Source organism: Eucalyptus grandis, chromosome 2 (assembly GCF_016545825.1).
Source record: "Eucalyptus grandis isolate ANBG69807.140 chromosome 2, ASM1654582v1, whole genome shotgun sequence".
NCBI lineage: Eukaryota > Viridiplantae > Streptophyta > Magnoliopsida > Myrtales > Myrtaceae > Eucalyptus > Eucalyptus grandis.
The window spans coordinates 54035701-54051506 of NC_052613.1; the positions used below are offsets into that span (position 1 = coordinate 54035701).

Genomic DNA, 15806 nt, shown 5'->3' on the forward strand with positions numbered 1-15806 from the left:
TTTAGGATTTTTTTTATGGTCAGTCGAGGTAAATTTGTCGCAAGTGTACCGGTTTGAGGTTTTTCATGGTCAAAAAAATAGTTTGGGGTAAATTTGTCACATGTGTACCAGTTTGGGGTTTTTTAGGGTATCAACCCTATATTTTAAAACAATTGTTGTTGTTCATTTTGTAACAGTATGTATAATCCATAGTTTGTAATTTGTTGTGACTCATAATTAGTTAATTATAATTCCGGAACCATGTTTTGTAAATTGTCTTATGATACTCTGTTGTACGTAGGCTATAAAACTTATTATAATGGATATTCTAAATTATTTTTCTTGCTCGATTATATAATTCTACCATACGGAATAACAAAAAGAAAATGTGGGGGAAGAAAGACACCTTCCCAACGACAACAAAAAAATCGAGACTTTCCAAGAACCCAATACAGACAAAACCAGCCCAACATTGACTTTCTGGAGAGCAACCCATCAGGGAGGCACGATCCAAACCAGTTCGATCCAAATCCGACCCCAGAAGATTCATCGGGAATTTCCGACACGGTCCGACCATTTTCCCAGACAGATTCGACGACACTGACAACACCAGAATCAATCGCGGGCTGCAGCAGCAGGGAGGAAGGGAAAAAAGACGAGAAAAGGATGGTGTTCAACGGCGTGATGATACTGAGGGTCGCGCACGAATCCGCCCGCGCGTGGCAGAGCGCGGTCTGCATTCCGATCGCGGAGCGGGTGAGCAGCGACCAGCTGCTGGATCTCGTCTGCTGCTTCCCTCTCCACCAGCTGGGTCGCGTCGCCCTCTTCATCTGGACCTTTATCTGCGTGCCCCCGCCCGACTCCAACTATTACTCCTACGTCTCCGGCGACTCCGACTCCGATGACGACGGCAGCAGCAGCGAAACCGCCGTCTTTTACAACGACTACAGCTACGACTCGCATTCCGATTGATTGATCCGGGTGGGTTTCCTGTACAGTAACTTCCTCACCACCAACCCGTGTTTTTGGGTTGCTCTTTGTTTTGTGTTTTTCTGTTATACAGATAGTTTCTGCGTTTTCTCTATTTCGTTCTTTTTATAAAGTTTTTTTCTTTTTTCTTGGGGAGGCTCCGGTGGAGATTTATAGTGTTTATTGTGTTTTATTAATATATATGGCATCCGTGTTTTCATTCTTGTTTCTCTGTGATTTCGTTTATCTTGGTCAGCGACTAGATTGAATGGGGTTCGGTTAATTTGGGATAGGAGGTGAATATATCGAGTTTGGTTTTTCAGTATTGGTCTTGCTGATAATTGCCTGTATTGAAGTGGTTAGGCTGGTCACATTGTTCTGTGGCTCTATGAACTGTGATATATATGGGATGGGATTGCCATTGCCATATGCAAACATGATAACTAGAGTCTTTTGTTGGTGTGTGTCCTGAATTAAATTGGAAGCTCAAGATTGGAACTTGAAATTGGGCAATGTGTTCATGTGCATGTCACCATGTCCATCTAGATCAAAGACCATGATATAAGAGAATTCAAGGTAGACCCAAATTGGACGTGTGTGATAAGATTCCTCATCAGTTATATTAGGGTATTTGGAGGTATTGAAAAACTCAAATGTCGCATTCCTCAGTAAGGCATGAAGTTTTGCAACTGCAGTGTTCTTTTTCGTGCACTCTGCGATGCAGAAACCATCCTTCTCCTGTTATGTTATCAATTAATGCGTCATGCTTTCAGTTGCTTATTGCTGCATTACCCATTTGCTTGTTCAGGAGCAGAGAACTGAGGAGATTGCTTCTCTTAGTTGCATAGGCTTTTGAGTGAGATTTTCTTATTGGATAGAAGTATGCTTATGCCTGGCTTGAGGCTTCTATTGCCAATCTTGTCATGTAGTTATGTGACCACCTTCTTAATCTTCAGTCTTTTTATTTTTTTCAGTTGTTGAAAGTAAAGTTGAAGAAACTTTCCAGGAAATTGGGAAAGCCTTGAAATTTTTTAGATTCCATTTATGTAGTGAGTCTCTTGTTTGATTATGGCCTAGGATGCCAAAGGACCGGGAATGTATGCGCAAACCAATTCAACTTGCTTCTTTTCCCTATTCATTTAGATGCATTTGGAGTTCCCTGTGGTATGTGGACAAGATCCATGTCAAGGGGATGAACTGGTTCTGTTTAAAACATCACAAAAGCAGAGATCTCAGTACAAATTAAGGTTTTCTAGGTTTGTTGTCTATGGAAGAGGACTGGCTGCCGCATGCCTAAATTTCCAGCTTGTGAGCTTAAATGTTCCACCAGGAAGACAAAATTTAAGGAAAGAAGATGCAAGGATGACATTATTTTTCAGAAACTTCTGGTTGTTTTTGCAGTACGCCAGTCTGTGTTGCAAACAAGGACTCCATATTTTGAGTTTGAGGTAAAGGCTATAGTGAGCTGCCTAAGCTTTATCTGGTGTTTCTGAGGACCAAGGGTGAATTAGATTTTTGTTGATGCCGAAGTAAATTCTTTCATCTCTTTAGGGTTTGTAGAATAATTGAGGAATGATGGTGCAAGTTGGATGAATTGAGGAATGTTGGTGCAAGTTGGATGATGTGGCCATTTTCTGTGGCTAGAGGGAACATGTAACTGGAAACCTTGCACAGGAACACAAGGGAGTTTCTGAATTAACTTTGATTGGCACGACATGAGAGCACGACAGGATGAGGGGGAGCAGATAACACAATGAACAAATGAATAATGATATCTTTTTCTGTTTTCTCAACCTTGTTGGGTTGTTTAGCTTTTAAGAAGCAGACATGTTGTGTGCATCAAGCACATGGCACAGATTCAACCTCTTGCACCACCAAGTGCAAACAATCCCTTTGCAGGTCATCCACCCAGGTTTGGCTCATGTCTTACCTTCTGAAGGGGGGTTTCCTCATCATAAGAAAATATGATTTTCTCCTTTTCTTCTAAACATAAGTGTTGAGTTTCTTTCTTCCTTTATTATTGCCATAAAAGTTGGAGCTTCCAGGTGGTGCCTGTATTTGTTAGTAATGATGCTGCGAAATGCTGTATCCCTCAAGTATGTCAAACTGTCTCAAAAGGACAACCTTGACATTTACACTATAGAACATTCCACTTATGTATTCTTGAGTATTTGATTATGTTTCTCTGTGAAGTATTAGCTTAGGTTGGGAATTTTTGAAGAGTGACTAGGTTATGTTTACAGGGAAGAGTCATATCATCTTCCTGCCTATTTTCTCTTTCTGAAGTCTTTCATAGTACAGTTAAGCCTCAGGAAGTTTAATGGTTCTGATTGTGGGTAGAAATGAATGTGTCTGATGAAGACAAGATAGAATTCCGTTTTCTGCTGGCTGATGAGGCCACTCCAGATTGACTCAGGTCGAAATACAAACTGAAAATCTGGGCCGGCCTTAGCGTTGGTTCTCCAATGTCCCTGTTGTATATGTGTTCTGATTGAAGGACAGCTGACGCTGTCACTCAACCGGGGCTTTCTCAGCTTGCCGACATGTCTACGAGCGCGCGCAGGTGACCCTTTCTGACCATTTATCTTTCGAAAATGTATCTGATTAATTAAGGGTGCCTTTTTTTTGGTATCATTGGAGTCTATTCATGAAGTGGTAAGGATGGACTAGGAGACTAGTGTAGGTCCCTTACCTTTTCCTTTTCTTTTTTTCCCTCTGGGGTCCTGTGGTTGTATGGCATGATTCATGAATCGAATAGACCGTGAGTGAGCATGCCTGGATCTGTTAAAAAATTTAGGTGGAGATTGGAAAGGGGACAAAGGTGGACTAGGACTAGTGGGAGTAGTTTTATGTTTTGATAGTGGACATTGGGCTGCCTATTCCACCTTTTTTCACTTCACTTTCTAGGGTAGGGCTTGGGTTGGATCAGAGAGGGATCGGTCAATTCACAAGTTGCTGGAGAGCATCCCGTCATTGGTTCACTCATTGACACACCAAATGGTCCCGTGACCGAGATCGTTAAGTTCACAGGTTCGACATACTGCGCCCCGGCAAGGGACCTTCTGGGTCTGTTCGGATGCAATGAGGCCACCCCCAAAACAGAGGAGACCCGCACCGTGCGTCTCTCATTCACTCTGCAGAATCGCAAGCAGTGCAGAACTCCATGAGAGCATTTTCCTCTTAGAATGAAGGAAGCTTCCTTCTTTTTGTCGTCCTGATTAGGCTGTGCCTACAACGCCGTCAGAAACATCCGGTTCTTCGCATCATCATCATCCCTGTCCTCCCCTACGTAAGCCGGGGACCTTACTGATGAAATTAACAGAAATGGGGTCCCGTGACAGACAGGCACATCTACATAGCTATTGTCGAAGCTCAGTGCATGTTCACATGTTCCACTATTATGCGCACGAACCACGTTCCTCAGAAATGGAAAATCCCTTTCCAAAGGACACGATTTGTCGTACCAATTATATAAAAAGCAAGAGTCCCACTTCCTACACCCACAATTAATTCTGATTTGTCCCGCCTGGACGTCCACCACATGGCCTGGGGTAACCCAATAATTTCGCCCCTTTTTTTCTCACCTGTCGTTTTCCCCCCTGATCGCCTCCTCTTCCTTTGATATGACAATGTGCGGAATGGTGACGACGGACTTAAAATGCAGCAGCTTTACCTTGTCATCTTGATCGGAAAGATGCATAATCAAAAACGTTGATGCCTAAGTAGTTGAATTGAGAAAAATTGAACTGTTTCTACCTGAATGATTGCCAGAAAACTAAAGCCAAAGCTGGAAGTAGCATGGGTTATCTCAATGTGGATAGAGAAGATTGGGAGGGATTATTTTGTTTGGGGTTACATAAGAGTTTATAGCGAAAATAAAGAACTGGAATTGTAATATTTAGTTGAAAGATTCTCGGACTGCGTTTGGTTCAGCATTTGCATTGGGCTTTGAGTCCAATGCAAATGCTGAAAGCTCAAAGCTATTTGGGGAAATGCAATTGTATTTGGTAAGAATTTTTTGCAAATGGATTTTAAGTTGAATGTGCATTTGGTAAAGAAAAATTTTGCAATGGACTTTGATAGGTATATATATATTCTTTTCTTTTCTTTTTTCTTTTTTCTTTTTCTAAAAATTGAACTAAACCCTTTGCTGAACTGGCGAAGGGCTACGGCCGCCGGTGAGCCAGATCTAGTGCTGACAGCCGTTGCCCGAGGTCGCACGACCCAGCCCGAGGACCACCAAAGGTCACCCGACCTCGGGCGACCTCACCAACGACTACCGACGCCAAATATGGCTCGCCGGCGGCCGTAGCCCTTCACCAAACCGATGAAGGATTGCCTCCTTTTTCAATTAAAAAAAAAAAAAACGGGGGCAAAATCAAAAATATAAAAAATTAGTGAGAATAATTTTGAAAAAGAAAAAATAATTTTAGCATTCGGCGGAATGCTTTGAAAGCCCAAAAGTAATCGTTACTAGCTTTGGGCTTTCAAAGATTTTGAAAGCAAGTTGAAAGTTGAAAACTAACAAAAAAATTGAATCAAACGGTCAAGCATTTCCCAAGGAGCTAGCCTCTTGGAAATGCTGAACCAAACACAGCCTTAGTTTCCGGATTATGAGTTTCTGCTTATCTGCAGATTCTTCATAAAAATTAAAAAATAAAGTATGATATTTCAAATTACCAAACTTACCATGCATTTGTCTTCTATTCCCCCTCGTTAAAGGTTTGAAACATTTCACGTCGAGTAAAAGCGCAATTGCAGTACTTGAAAGATGAAAATCTTAAGTCAAAGATCACATCGAAACAGCATTGAGGTGCAAACAAACTAACCTTCCTAAAAAGACTTAGGACCGGTAGATTAAAGTGGTTCCAAAAAATTAGGTCTCCGGTGCGAAAATAGGATTTCTTTTGTTGGAATCGAGGGAAATCAGATCACAGCTATTGATTTTGCGGGATGTACGATTCTCATGACAATCTACAGTCAGTCATGTACTAAGTTAACTGATCAGAATCCATGCCGAGTGTTTTCCTATGCAAGCGTGCGGAAGCTTTTACATCATGGGTAGACGAGAACCCCTGCTTGAGCGAACCAGAAACGATGAAACATTGACCATCTGCAACCTGCAGAAGAACTACATGCAACAATTATTGAAAATCTCAAATTCCCCTGACATCACAAAATAATATATTGCAACAGTGGGCCAACAACAGAAGAATCTTCGTTTGGGTAGAAGAACGTGATCGCGGATTAAAGCCCGTGATGTGGTGATGCTGATGGGTTGCAATCGACGTCCTACCAGAGCACACCAGTGCCCAAGTGCTTAAAGAAGTTACAAGTTGCTTTTTCCGGGATGGGTTTTGTAGGAAACGTTGGATTCCATGGACGAAAGACAAGATGGACTTGCTGAAAGTGGGCAATGATGTGCAGGGGAAAGAGATCCCACTAAGCCGCACATAATCAAGGTTACGAAATCAACGCTTCAATGATTAAATCGCCCCAGGTCCGGAACATTTTCATGGCAGTGAATCACCAATGAGGCTCACTGTTGAAGCGCACCCCGCTCACGGGTGAAAAGTGTTTAGAATAGTGCGCATAGACATTCGATCGGCTGTGATTAGATGACAAACTTTTGAGAATTGACATGTAAACGACTCATGAATGGTTGATGGCCAAAAAATCAAATACTTATCTGAAAAACTCTTATCTGGATCCAGTGAAACCATCAGTCATATCGATCCAATATAGTAGATTCGATGTATGTGCACTATGCCTCGAATAAGAAATTGCCCTTCTAGTTGGGATTGTGCATGAGGTTTGTTTACGCGAGTAGGCGCGATATGGGAGATTTTCCGAAAGGGACGGACGAAGTTGTTGAGACGACAAAAGAGGGTGGTGCGGGCTCGGGGCTTTTGAAGGCTTAGTACCGCTACCAAGTAGGACGGTCCCCGCTCCATCATCATACGACGACCATGTCTCCTTAGGCCCGATGGCTCCTCCATGGTCCGTGCTTTGTCGTTTGGTGATTTACCCCTTTCTAAGTTTAATGCCAAAACATCAAAGGATGTTACTATGTCCAAATATTATCCAAAAAACCCATCCAACATCCATGTTTCACACGGACAAGAAAAGAACTTGGACCGTCCCACGAAACAACCCAATGTTTTCATAGCAAAATGATAAACTTAATTACCATTCGTATGGAGAAAAAGAATACATAAATTGCTTTCAAATCTTTCCAAAATATCGAAAATATCATAAAGGCACTTGCCAACAAAACCTTTTGTTAATAATATTTTGTTAAAAAGAGTATTCTGGTTTCTTCTAATGGCATTGATTATATATAACAAGAACGAGTCGACACGTACTGTTGAAAATGATGATCTTTTCATTTACCTTGACGTTGCAGGAGCGTCTCTTGTAAAGTGAACTCTAATTCAAATAGCAGGGGGAGTTGAAAGCGCATTGAAGCGGGGTGAAATCCGTTTCCCCACCAGCGTAAAACAAGACGCACGATCAGCAGCGACTTGCACGAGAGAGAGGGAGAGGGAGAAAGAGCAGTCGGTTACGTTGGATTTTTGTGGTGGCGCGGAGAGAGAGAGAGACCTTCCCGATCCCACCGAAAAGTTGGCTTTTTTTAAGGAGGGGTGACGACGAGGATCTGGTCTCACAGCGCAACCGCAATACTGGCTTCTCAGCTCCACCTCCGCCTTCTGCGCTACCTATAGCTCCTCCTCCTTAAAGGGTCTTGCTCAAATCCTTCTGGGTTCGGCTGGACTCTCTCGCTCGAGCCATGGAAAGTTTTGGTGGCTTCCACTCTCTCCGGCGAAGAAAGACGAGGCCTTTGGTCGTCACCTTCTGCGCCCTCTGGAGCTTCGCTCTCGTCTCCGTAGCTTGCGCTGCTGCTGCTTCTTCGAGCTCGAGCTGGAGCTCGAAGCAGAAGCTCCAAGTTCAGAAGCACTTGAGGCGTCTCAACAAACCCGCCATCAAGAGCATCGAGGTCGCCTTTTGTGCTGGCTCTTCTGTGTTCTCGCTGTTGCTTCTCTTGCTTCTCGAACTCTTTCCATGGAGGAAGTTCGAGAGGAATGTGCGAAGGAAAATGGGAAGGGGGGAAAATGCGCTTTGCTTTTATGGGATGAGAAAAAAGGAAAGGAGAAAAGTCTCAGCAAAGTCTCAGCTCCCGTGCTGATCGAAAGGAAATGGGCTTTTGAGTGCTCACTTTTTTCGAGTTTTGAATTTTGAAACTCCTCGCTTTTAAGTGGCATTTTGGTTTTTGACTTTCCAGCTGCGGCGATCTTCTCAGTGTTTCGTTCCTCTACTTATTCCTTTTCTCAGATAATTTTCTTGATTTCTTTAAATGATGTATCTGCTCTTCAGATGGAAGCTGTATTGACTGTTTAATTTTCTTTTCTTTTTTCAAGTTGTTGATAGTGTGAATTTCTCTTTGTTTTTCTCTAATTTCTGGGGTATCTAACAGAGTCCGGATGGGGACGTAATAGACTGCGTCCATATCTCCGAGCAGCCAGCGTTTGATCACCCTTTCATGAAAGACCACAAAATTCAGGTGCACATGTTTCCTGTTCATCTTACTTTTTGTTTTCCCCCTTTTCGGTGAGAATTTCTCGTCATCGTTTTTTTTTATGCGATTTGAAACGAAAAATGGGGTTTATTTGGTGATCAGACGAGACCTAACTATCACCCAGAAGGGCTGTATGATGAGAACAAGGTGTCCACAGCAGGGGAGGGAAGGAGAAACAAAGTGACTCAGCTCTGGCACTTGAGTGGTAAATGCCCAGAGAACACCATACCCATTAGGAGAACGAAGAAGGATGATGTTCTCAGAGCAAGCTCAGTCAGAAAATATGGAAGAAAGAAGCACAGAACTATACCTCAGCCTAAGTCTGCTGATCCTGATCTTGTCAACCAAGGAGGCCATCAGGTGAAGATAATGATTAGCTCTTTTCCTCCAACTTCTTTGCTTTGTTTTAGTGGCTGTTTCTGTTTGTCTTTAGTTAGTGTTCTTTAATAAAATGTTGGTTCTTGATTTTGGGAGTGACCAGCATGCAATAGCTTATGTCAATGGGGGCAAGTACTATGGAGCCAAAGCGACCATAAATGTGTGGGAACCGAAGATACAGCGACCCAACGAGTTTAGCTTGTCTCAGCTGTGGATTTTGGGAGGCTCTTTCGGCGAAGACCTCAACAGCATTGAAGCTGGTTGGCAGGTGATGTAGATTGGACATGGGGTTCTCTGGGAAATGGAGGCTGATGATTTATTTTCACATGCACATGCCTTTTGTATTTAACGATTGCGTTGTTTGGACCATGCAGGTCAGTCCAGAACTTTATGGTGATAACAACACACGGCTCTTTTCTTACTGGACTGTAAGTTTGTATCATTGGATCTCGCGTTCCGAAGTCCAAAGTCGCAGTGATTCATTTATGGAACTCATTCTCTTCTCAAAATTGGCAGAGTGATGCATATCAAGCGACGGGTTGTTACAACCTCCTGTGTTCGGGATTCATTCAAATCAACAACGAGATAGCGATGGGGGCCAGCATATCGCCGGTCTCCGCTTACCGTAATGCACAGTATGATGTCAGTATACTCGTCTGGAAGGTAAAGTACCAATTCATCCCACGCTTAGATCTAGGCTGAACATACTGAGCAAGGCGCTAATGCGCACTTTTAAGATTTTTCCATTGAAACAAAGCAAAATGGCAGTTTTTGTCCCAATCCATCCATGCAAGCGCCCCTTGAAATTCTCCTGTTTATTTAGTAATATGGCAAATGGTGCGTTGGTATGCAGACTTGGTAGTACTTGAAGCCATATTGAGCCAAGGCAATTCAGTACACACATCATAAACATCTGTGTTGTCTGGATTAGCAATTTTCTTGTGCTGTTTGTTTTGGTATTTTTAACCAGATTTAATATTGTATTGATCTGTCCAAGATATCTAGAGGTTGAAAGATGTAGCTACCTTCATTGTCTGGAAGGTAAATGCCAAAGCACCCCACCCTCGGACACTCTTTTTGAGAAGATTGTCAAATTAAAACACGGGAAAATCGAGAGTATGGTAAACATGCGTATGGGAGCCAATGCTGTCTGGTAGATAGATTAAAGAAATAAAAATAAGTATATTGGTATGCATCCTCACTAGAAATTCCCATTAGGGCCTTGTTACCTTGGAAAGGGCACAAGAGGCATCGATTTTGTTTTGATTAGCATTTGTTATTACTCATTGGATTTGGCTTTTGCATGGAGTTAATTCTGTCTCACAGGGCATAAGGCATCTAGGGAGTAGCTCTTCATGGTAGCAGAAAGACAAAAAAACATCAGTGGTTTCTATTTTGTCGTGTCGTTGATTATGTGTAGTTCTGAGCTCCATAGAAGTTTGTTGAATGCATTAATAATGAAATCCTTTTGCTTGGTGATTTTCTTCAAGGATCCGAATGAAGGGCACTGGTGGATGCAATTCGGGGACGACTATGTTCTGGGCTACTGGCCCTCATTCCTGTTCTCGTACTTGGGAGACAGCGCATCGATGGTCGAGTGGGGAGGCGAGGTCGTGAACACGGAACCTAGCGGCGAACACACATCAACCCAAATGGGAAGCGGCCATTTCCCTGAAGAAGGGTTCGGGAAGGCGAGTTACTTCAGGAACCTTCAGATCGTCGATGGCTCCAACAATCTCAGGGCCCCGAAAGCAATTGGCACCTTCACGGAGCGATCCGGTTGCTACGATGTCCAGACAGGCAGTAACGCAGATTGGGGCCATTACTTTTACTATGGAGGCCCTGGTAGAAACCCAAAATGCGCATGATCCATACCTTCTCTCTCTCTCTCTCTCTCCGTAGTCCATGGTATGAAATATAAAATGCATCCCCTCCATGCCACCTGTCCTTAAAATCAGTGGTCAGGCTAGTAACTAAGTAACCTTTTTGTTCAGTGTGAAGTTTTTGACTTTCTTTTGAGTTTAGAGTTAAGTGCTTGTAGACCTGACCAAGTCTGTCAAAAGCCTGAAAAATAAAAAATAGGCCTTTGATCATCTCTCTCTCTTTAATCTGTGGATCTTATGTCTCTTCGTTTGAGTAGTTATTGAGTGGCTTGTTGCTGTATGGACTGGCCTTCTGTTTTCAGTCATTTTCCCCCTACAACTGTAATATAAAGTGCTGGTGCAGAATTAGATATCATCTTCGTCATAAGCTATTGCTATTCTCGCAAATCGCTTTAGTCGAGAAAAAGATTGGTCTGGTATGGGGGTCCCAAGAATGAAAAACAGTGCACTGAAAAGTATGTGGGCTAAGGAAGAAAACTTTGCATGTGAGCGAAGGTCAGAATGACAGAATCTCTCTCTCTCTCTCTCTCTCTCTCTCTCTCATGCTTTTGCGCATGTGTCCTTCAATAGTCCCCGCACTTCCCCTTCGCTCGCTCTGCCCCATTGCATTCAAATGCACATGAACTCAACATTATTATCAGGAAGACCTTATGGAAGTCGTTCCATCATTTATATCGAAATTTAACTCTACCGCAAGCAGCTGAATAAATTACACGGGCGACTCAATGACATTTGTCTCGCTGTAAGTAGTCTCGATAGAAATGCAATAACCGAAAAGGAATGAACGAAGAGGAAACGATGCGGTGATGGCTTTCAAGGGAAGAAAGTAGTTCAAAGAAAGTAGCACAGAAAGATAAGAAGCTCAATACCATTAAGGTGAAATAATGTGTATGGTTACAATAAGTAGATCAAGATTTGCTCAATCAGAAAGTCTGCAATTTCCTCCTGTCACTGAGTCGCGGATGCTCATTAATCATAGCCCATTGCTAGGAAGAAGAAACTGAAAGCGGAATTGGCCGGAATGTTTCTATCGAACTCTTGATGAATGAAGGTCCGGTGCCTTTTGCTTACTGTTACACCTATAGCTAAAGTGACGCAATGGTAGTACTCCACTAAACAGGTGAGTCAAGTCAAATTTGGGCCGGGTCATAAATGATTTGACTCAAATAAATCCATTTAACATGTTTTAAATCATTTTCATGTAATGCAAATCTATGACCTATACTCGACTGGACTAATATTCAACTCAAACTCGACTCGACTCATATTACTAAAACAATTTAATATTTAACTGAATTTATGAAAACTCGTAGCCAAACTAAGGTGAGAGTGCGAAGTAAGTAAGCCCGAGATTGAGTAAAAATGAGAGAGATTGAAAATAGATTCATAAAAACGGGTTGAATCTAAATAAATTATAAACTCATTTGTGACTCATTTATAATATATGTAACAATTATATTGTATTCAAACCCATTTATGACCCATTTACTCAATATAACTTTTTCATTTATAAGTCATTTAATAATTAAGAAGTGAATTTATGACACATTTTGATAGGTTTAAATGCTAGATATACTTAGAAATATCTTTCACAGAAGTGATGTGGGATATCACAAGAGATGCTCCACATCAGGTGGTGAACCTGAACTCGTGGACCTCTGACCCCATTGCTTAAAATGCTGAGGTTCTTGTTCTTGTTTTTGTGGCCATGCATATAAGACTGAGTGCAAACTCAGGTTCTTGGGTGAGCCCACAGAGGCCATTGATGTTCTTGATATTTTCTCAGCCCGAAATTTATGGCTCAGACATCATGATTGGAATATTTTGCTCATTTATATCTTCTTAAGTCGTTGAGTTGAGGTTTCCCATATTCATCATTTATTAAAGGAAAAACAAAATTGCTAATTCAAAAGGATAAGCCTTCACTCATGCCCCGATTCATTGCACGATTGAAGGTAAATCAAGCTTTCTACTGTACAATCTGGAGCTTATCAGGGAAAAGAGAAAAGCCTCCCTCAGTGTTTAGCTTTGATTCTCTCTCCCTCTCTCTATTACTGCCATCGTGCCTGCACATACTGGTGGGAGCAAAATATGAACGAAATTGCTTACGTCGATCCTCAAGCTTTCCATTTTTCACTTAAGAAGTGAGGAGGTTTTTTTCATAAAAAAAAAAAACAACTTGAGGAAAAGGAGATAATTGCTGATTTGTGCTTTTAGTGCTAGCTTATTACTACCGTCATTGTCAGAATAAGGATATCTAATTATGTAACGCAAACATTACATGACTCACTCAAGTGATTTATGTCAAATGCATCTATGTTGCATGGAAGATCATCTCCAAAAGGCAAGGGAATCGTGGAGGAAATGTAGACTGGACATGCCTAATCATCAATCGCACAGCAAATTTTTCATTCTAATGGGTCGTGTTAACAAGTTTAAGAGTATTTGTTACCTCTAGGTAATAGATAACAATTCGAAGTTTCGAAAGCATATATCACAAAAAAAAAAATCCAATTACTATAGAATTGAACATCTTTCTTTCGAAACTAGTTACCCGTTAATCAATCATTTCAAAAGGGCAATTTGTATAAAGAAAGACAGGCACAGCTCAGCCTAAACTAATCATGTGGATGTTAGTGAAATTTGGTTATGCTTGAGCGGTGTTGTGTTGTGGACGAAATCATTGACATCTGCAGAAAAATATCAGTGATGGTGGGCTGCACATGATCAGAGAGAGTTCCAAATGCGTCACCCATGTCTTCCTATAATTGACTCCATGCCAGCACAGAGTTTGCCTCTTGTCCTCTCTCCAATCACCCCCTTAAAGAATCCCTTTCTTGTTTCCTGTCTGATTAATTAAAAGGAAGGAGACAGAATAGATAGAAATACAATACATGAGCCACAGCAGATTATACGAGTTCTTCTCGAGTCTCGGTGACGAATGTTTTCCCAGGCCCAAGCAAAAGCTAATTTCTTGATGCACAGCTCAGGGGAGATGGTACTGTATGGTGTGTAGAACAGGAGAGTACTGCTGACTGGCGAGGAGCTTTTGCGAGGCTGGTTTTAAAATTTGAAACCTCGGTTGTTCTTGATTTCTGCATCTCAACCCTCGACATGACCCACCTTTCCTTTTTCTCTCTGTTTTTTTCTGAAAAGGAAAGGGGAGCAACGGCAAATTTGAAAGTTGAGAGTCCCCCCCCCGGATTCGAATATGATTTGGTGGTTATTTCCAAACCACAGCATCTTTAGTTTCGAAAAAGTGCTTAAAAGAATTCGAAGTTAGGAGAGACGAGACAGAAATATATAATTTTAAGTGTCATGTATAACTTTATTAAAAGTAGCTTTTCTACTCTACAAGAAGCAACATAAAAGGTCAGGTCAAATGCTAGATTCCTAGAACGGTGACCGTTTACTATATACTTTCAAGATATGATTTCAGAATTCCTATTACCAAACACATGGAACATCACAGCTTGCGGCATATATACAAAGTAATTACACCTATATCACAGTTGTCCGTATCAAAGGGATTCTTTAGTCTCGTGTATTCTTATTTTGTTGCTCTAGTTTTGTCTCAATCTCACGAATGGCAAAAACGGAAGATAGGAACTTAGCGTAAACATTCGGAAGAGAAGTAGAGTCATTTTGGATTTGAATGGCACACGGTGTGTGGAAGAGAAGTGTATTAAGGTTAAGCTTATAGAGTTTAAATGATGATTCATGTTTTGGGCGTGGAAACTTCGGTGATGGGTTAAAAAAGCAAGGGCAATGTAAAAAGAAAATAAAAGAAAAGAAACAAGCGACTATGAAAACACAGGAGCCGGAAGGACAAGCTATGAGGGGACCCCGGGAAACAGCTGTATGGCAACTCTGCTCCCCCCTTCCACTCTGTCAAAACCCTAACGTCTCTCTCTCTCTCTCTCGGTTGTTCTTTCCTTCTCTCTCTCTCTCTCTCTCTCTCTCTCTTGGTTGTCCTTTCTTTTCTTTTTTTAAAATGGGGGAGAGAGAGAGAGAGAGAGATGTCTTGTTGTCAGTGTATAAATATGTAGCATATGACCCATCGTCCTTCATCACCCAAAGACCGTTGTCATTGACGCTTAATTGCTTCTGCATTATCTCTCTCTCTCTCGCGCTCTCTCTGTTTGTCTCTGTCCTACATTTCCAGCCAGCAAGAAAGTCTTTCAACCCTTCCGAGAAGCGCAGAGATGGAGGCAATGAAGATGAAGCTCTTCGTGACCATGATGGTGGTGCTCATGGCTCTGGCCGCCGCCCAGACAGCCTCCGCCGCCGAAGCCCCGGCGCCGAGCCCTGCCTCGGACGCCTCCGTCTTCGTCCCCACCTTCCTCGCCTCCGTGGCCGCTCTCGCCTTGGGCTTCTTGTTCTGAGCTGCTCGCAGGATGAGGGCGCAACGTTAGGCGGCAAGACTGCTTCTTTCCTCTTGCTTTTCGCTCGCTCTCTCTGTTTAGCTCTTGGCTAATGAGTTTGCGGTGGGAGAAGAGAGATTGGAGGGCAGAGAGAGAGGAGGAGAGATTGGAGGGCGTTTGGTTTGGTTTCTCTTCATTATTTTTATTATAAAGTTAGGAACTTTAGTAAGATTGTTGTTGGGTCTGTTGATGAAGGGATGATGATTTGTTTCTGGTTTTCTTTTCTTTTGAACTGATTCATATTCATATGTTCGAAGGCATTGTTACGATATGCCTTCTGTGCTGTTGTGACTTTATCTATGAAAACCTTCTTCGGAAGTAATAAGATTCCTCGGGCTCCATGGATTCGAACTCCCCTTTCTTCTGTTGGGACATTGGTGCTCTGGTTCATCGTTAAACTCCCATTTGAGAACCCCAAAATTCGAACGGCCGTAGAAATCAAATTTGATGAGCTTTACCGCATCCTTACTTCCAAAGTAATTGTTTTTTTCAGTAGAAATGTCGTAAACGAGCGCACCCATTTTTCATGGCTCGAATTTCAGCTCGCGGATCCTACCTAATTTCTTGACATTCTTCGGCTCATTTACTCGTTAAAAG

At 42.1% G+C, this 15806-nt stretch overlaps 3 protein-coding genes across 3 annotated transcripts; all 3 read left to right on the forward strand.

Annotated features, from left to right (window-relative positions):
• Nucleotides 1-645: 645 nt before the first annotated feature.
• LOC120290797 lies at nt 646-951 on the forward strand. The gene has a single exon (XM_039307223.1). The coding sequence runs from the start codon at nt 646-648 to the stop codon at nt 949-951; it is 306 nt and encodes a 101-aa protein (XP_039163157.1).
• Nucleotides 952-7428: 6477 nt separating this feature from the next.
• LOC104433769 lies at nt 7429-11147 on the forward strand. Its single transcript, XM_010046634.3, has 7 exons — nt 7429-7945; nt 8423-8509; nt 8627-8884; nt 9006-9170; nt 9277-9330; nt 9419-9565; nt 10393-11147. The coding sequence occupies exons 1-7, from the start codon at nt 7739-7741 to the stop codon at nt 10768-10770; spliced, it is 1296 nt and encodes a 431-aa protein (XP_010044936.2). The 5' UTR covers nt 7429-7738; the 3' UTR covers nt 10771-11147.
• Nucleotides 11148-14801: 3654 nt separating this feature from the next.
• LOC104433770 (arabinogalactan protein 13-like) lies at nt 14802-15563 on the forward strand. The gene has a single exon (XM_010046636.3). The coding sequence runs from the start codon at nt 14991-14993 to the stop codon at nt 15168-15170; it is 180 nt and encodes a 59-aa protein (XP_010044938.1). The 5' UTR covers nt 14802-14990; the 3' UTR covers nt 15171-15563.
• Nucleotides 15564-15806: the final 243 nt, after the last annotated feature.

Coding starts and splice junctions, on each gene's coding strand:
- LOC120290797 (XM_039307223.1), top strand. CDS start 646: ATGGTGTTCAACGGCGTGATGATACTGAGGGTCGCGCACGAATCCGCC.
- LOC104433769 (XM_010046634.3), top strand. CDS start 7,739: ATGGAAAGTTTTGGTGGCTTCCACTCTCTCCGGCGAAGAAAGACGAGG. Junction 9,171..9,276: donor GCATTGAAGCTGGTTGGCAG/GTGATGTAGATT, acceptor TGGACCATGCAG/GTCAGTCCAGAACTTTATGG. Junction 9,331..9,418: donor GGCTCTTTTCTTACTGGACT/GTAAGTTTGTAT, acceptor CAAAATTGGCAG/AGTGATGCATATCAAGCGAC.
- LOC104433770 (XM_010046636.3), top strand. CDS start 14,991: ATGGAGGCAATGAAGATGAAGCTCTTCGTGACCATGATGGTGGTGCTC.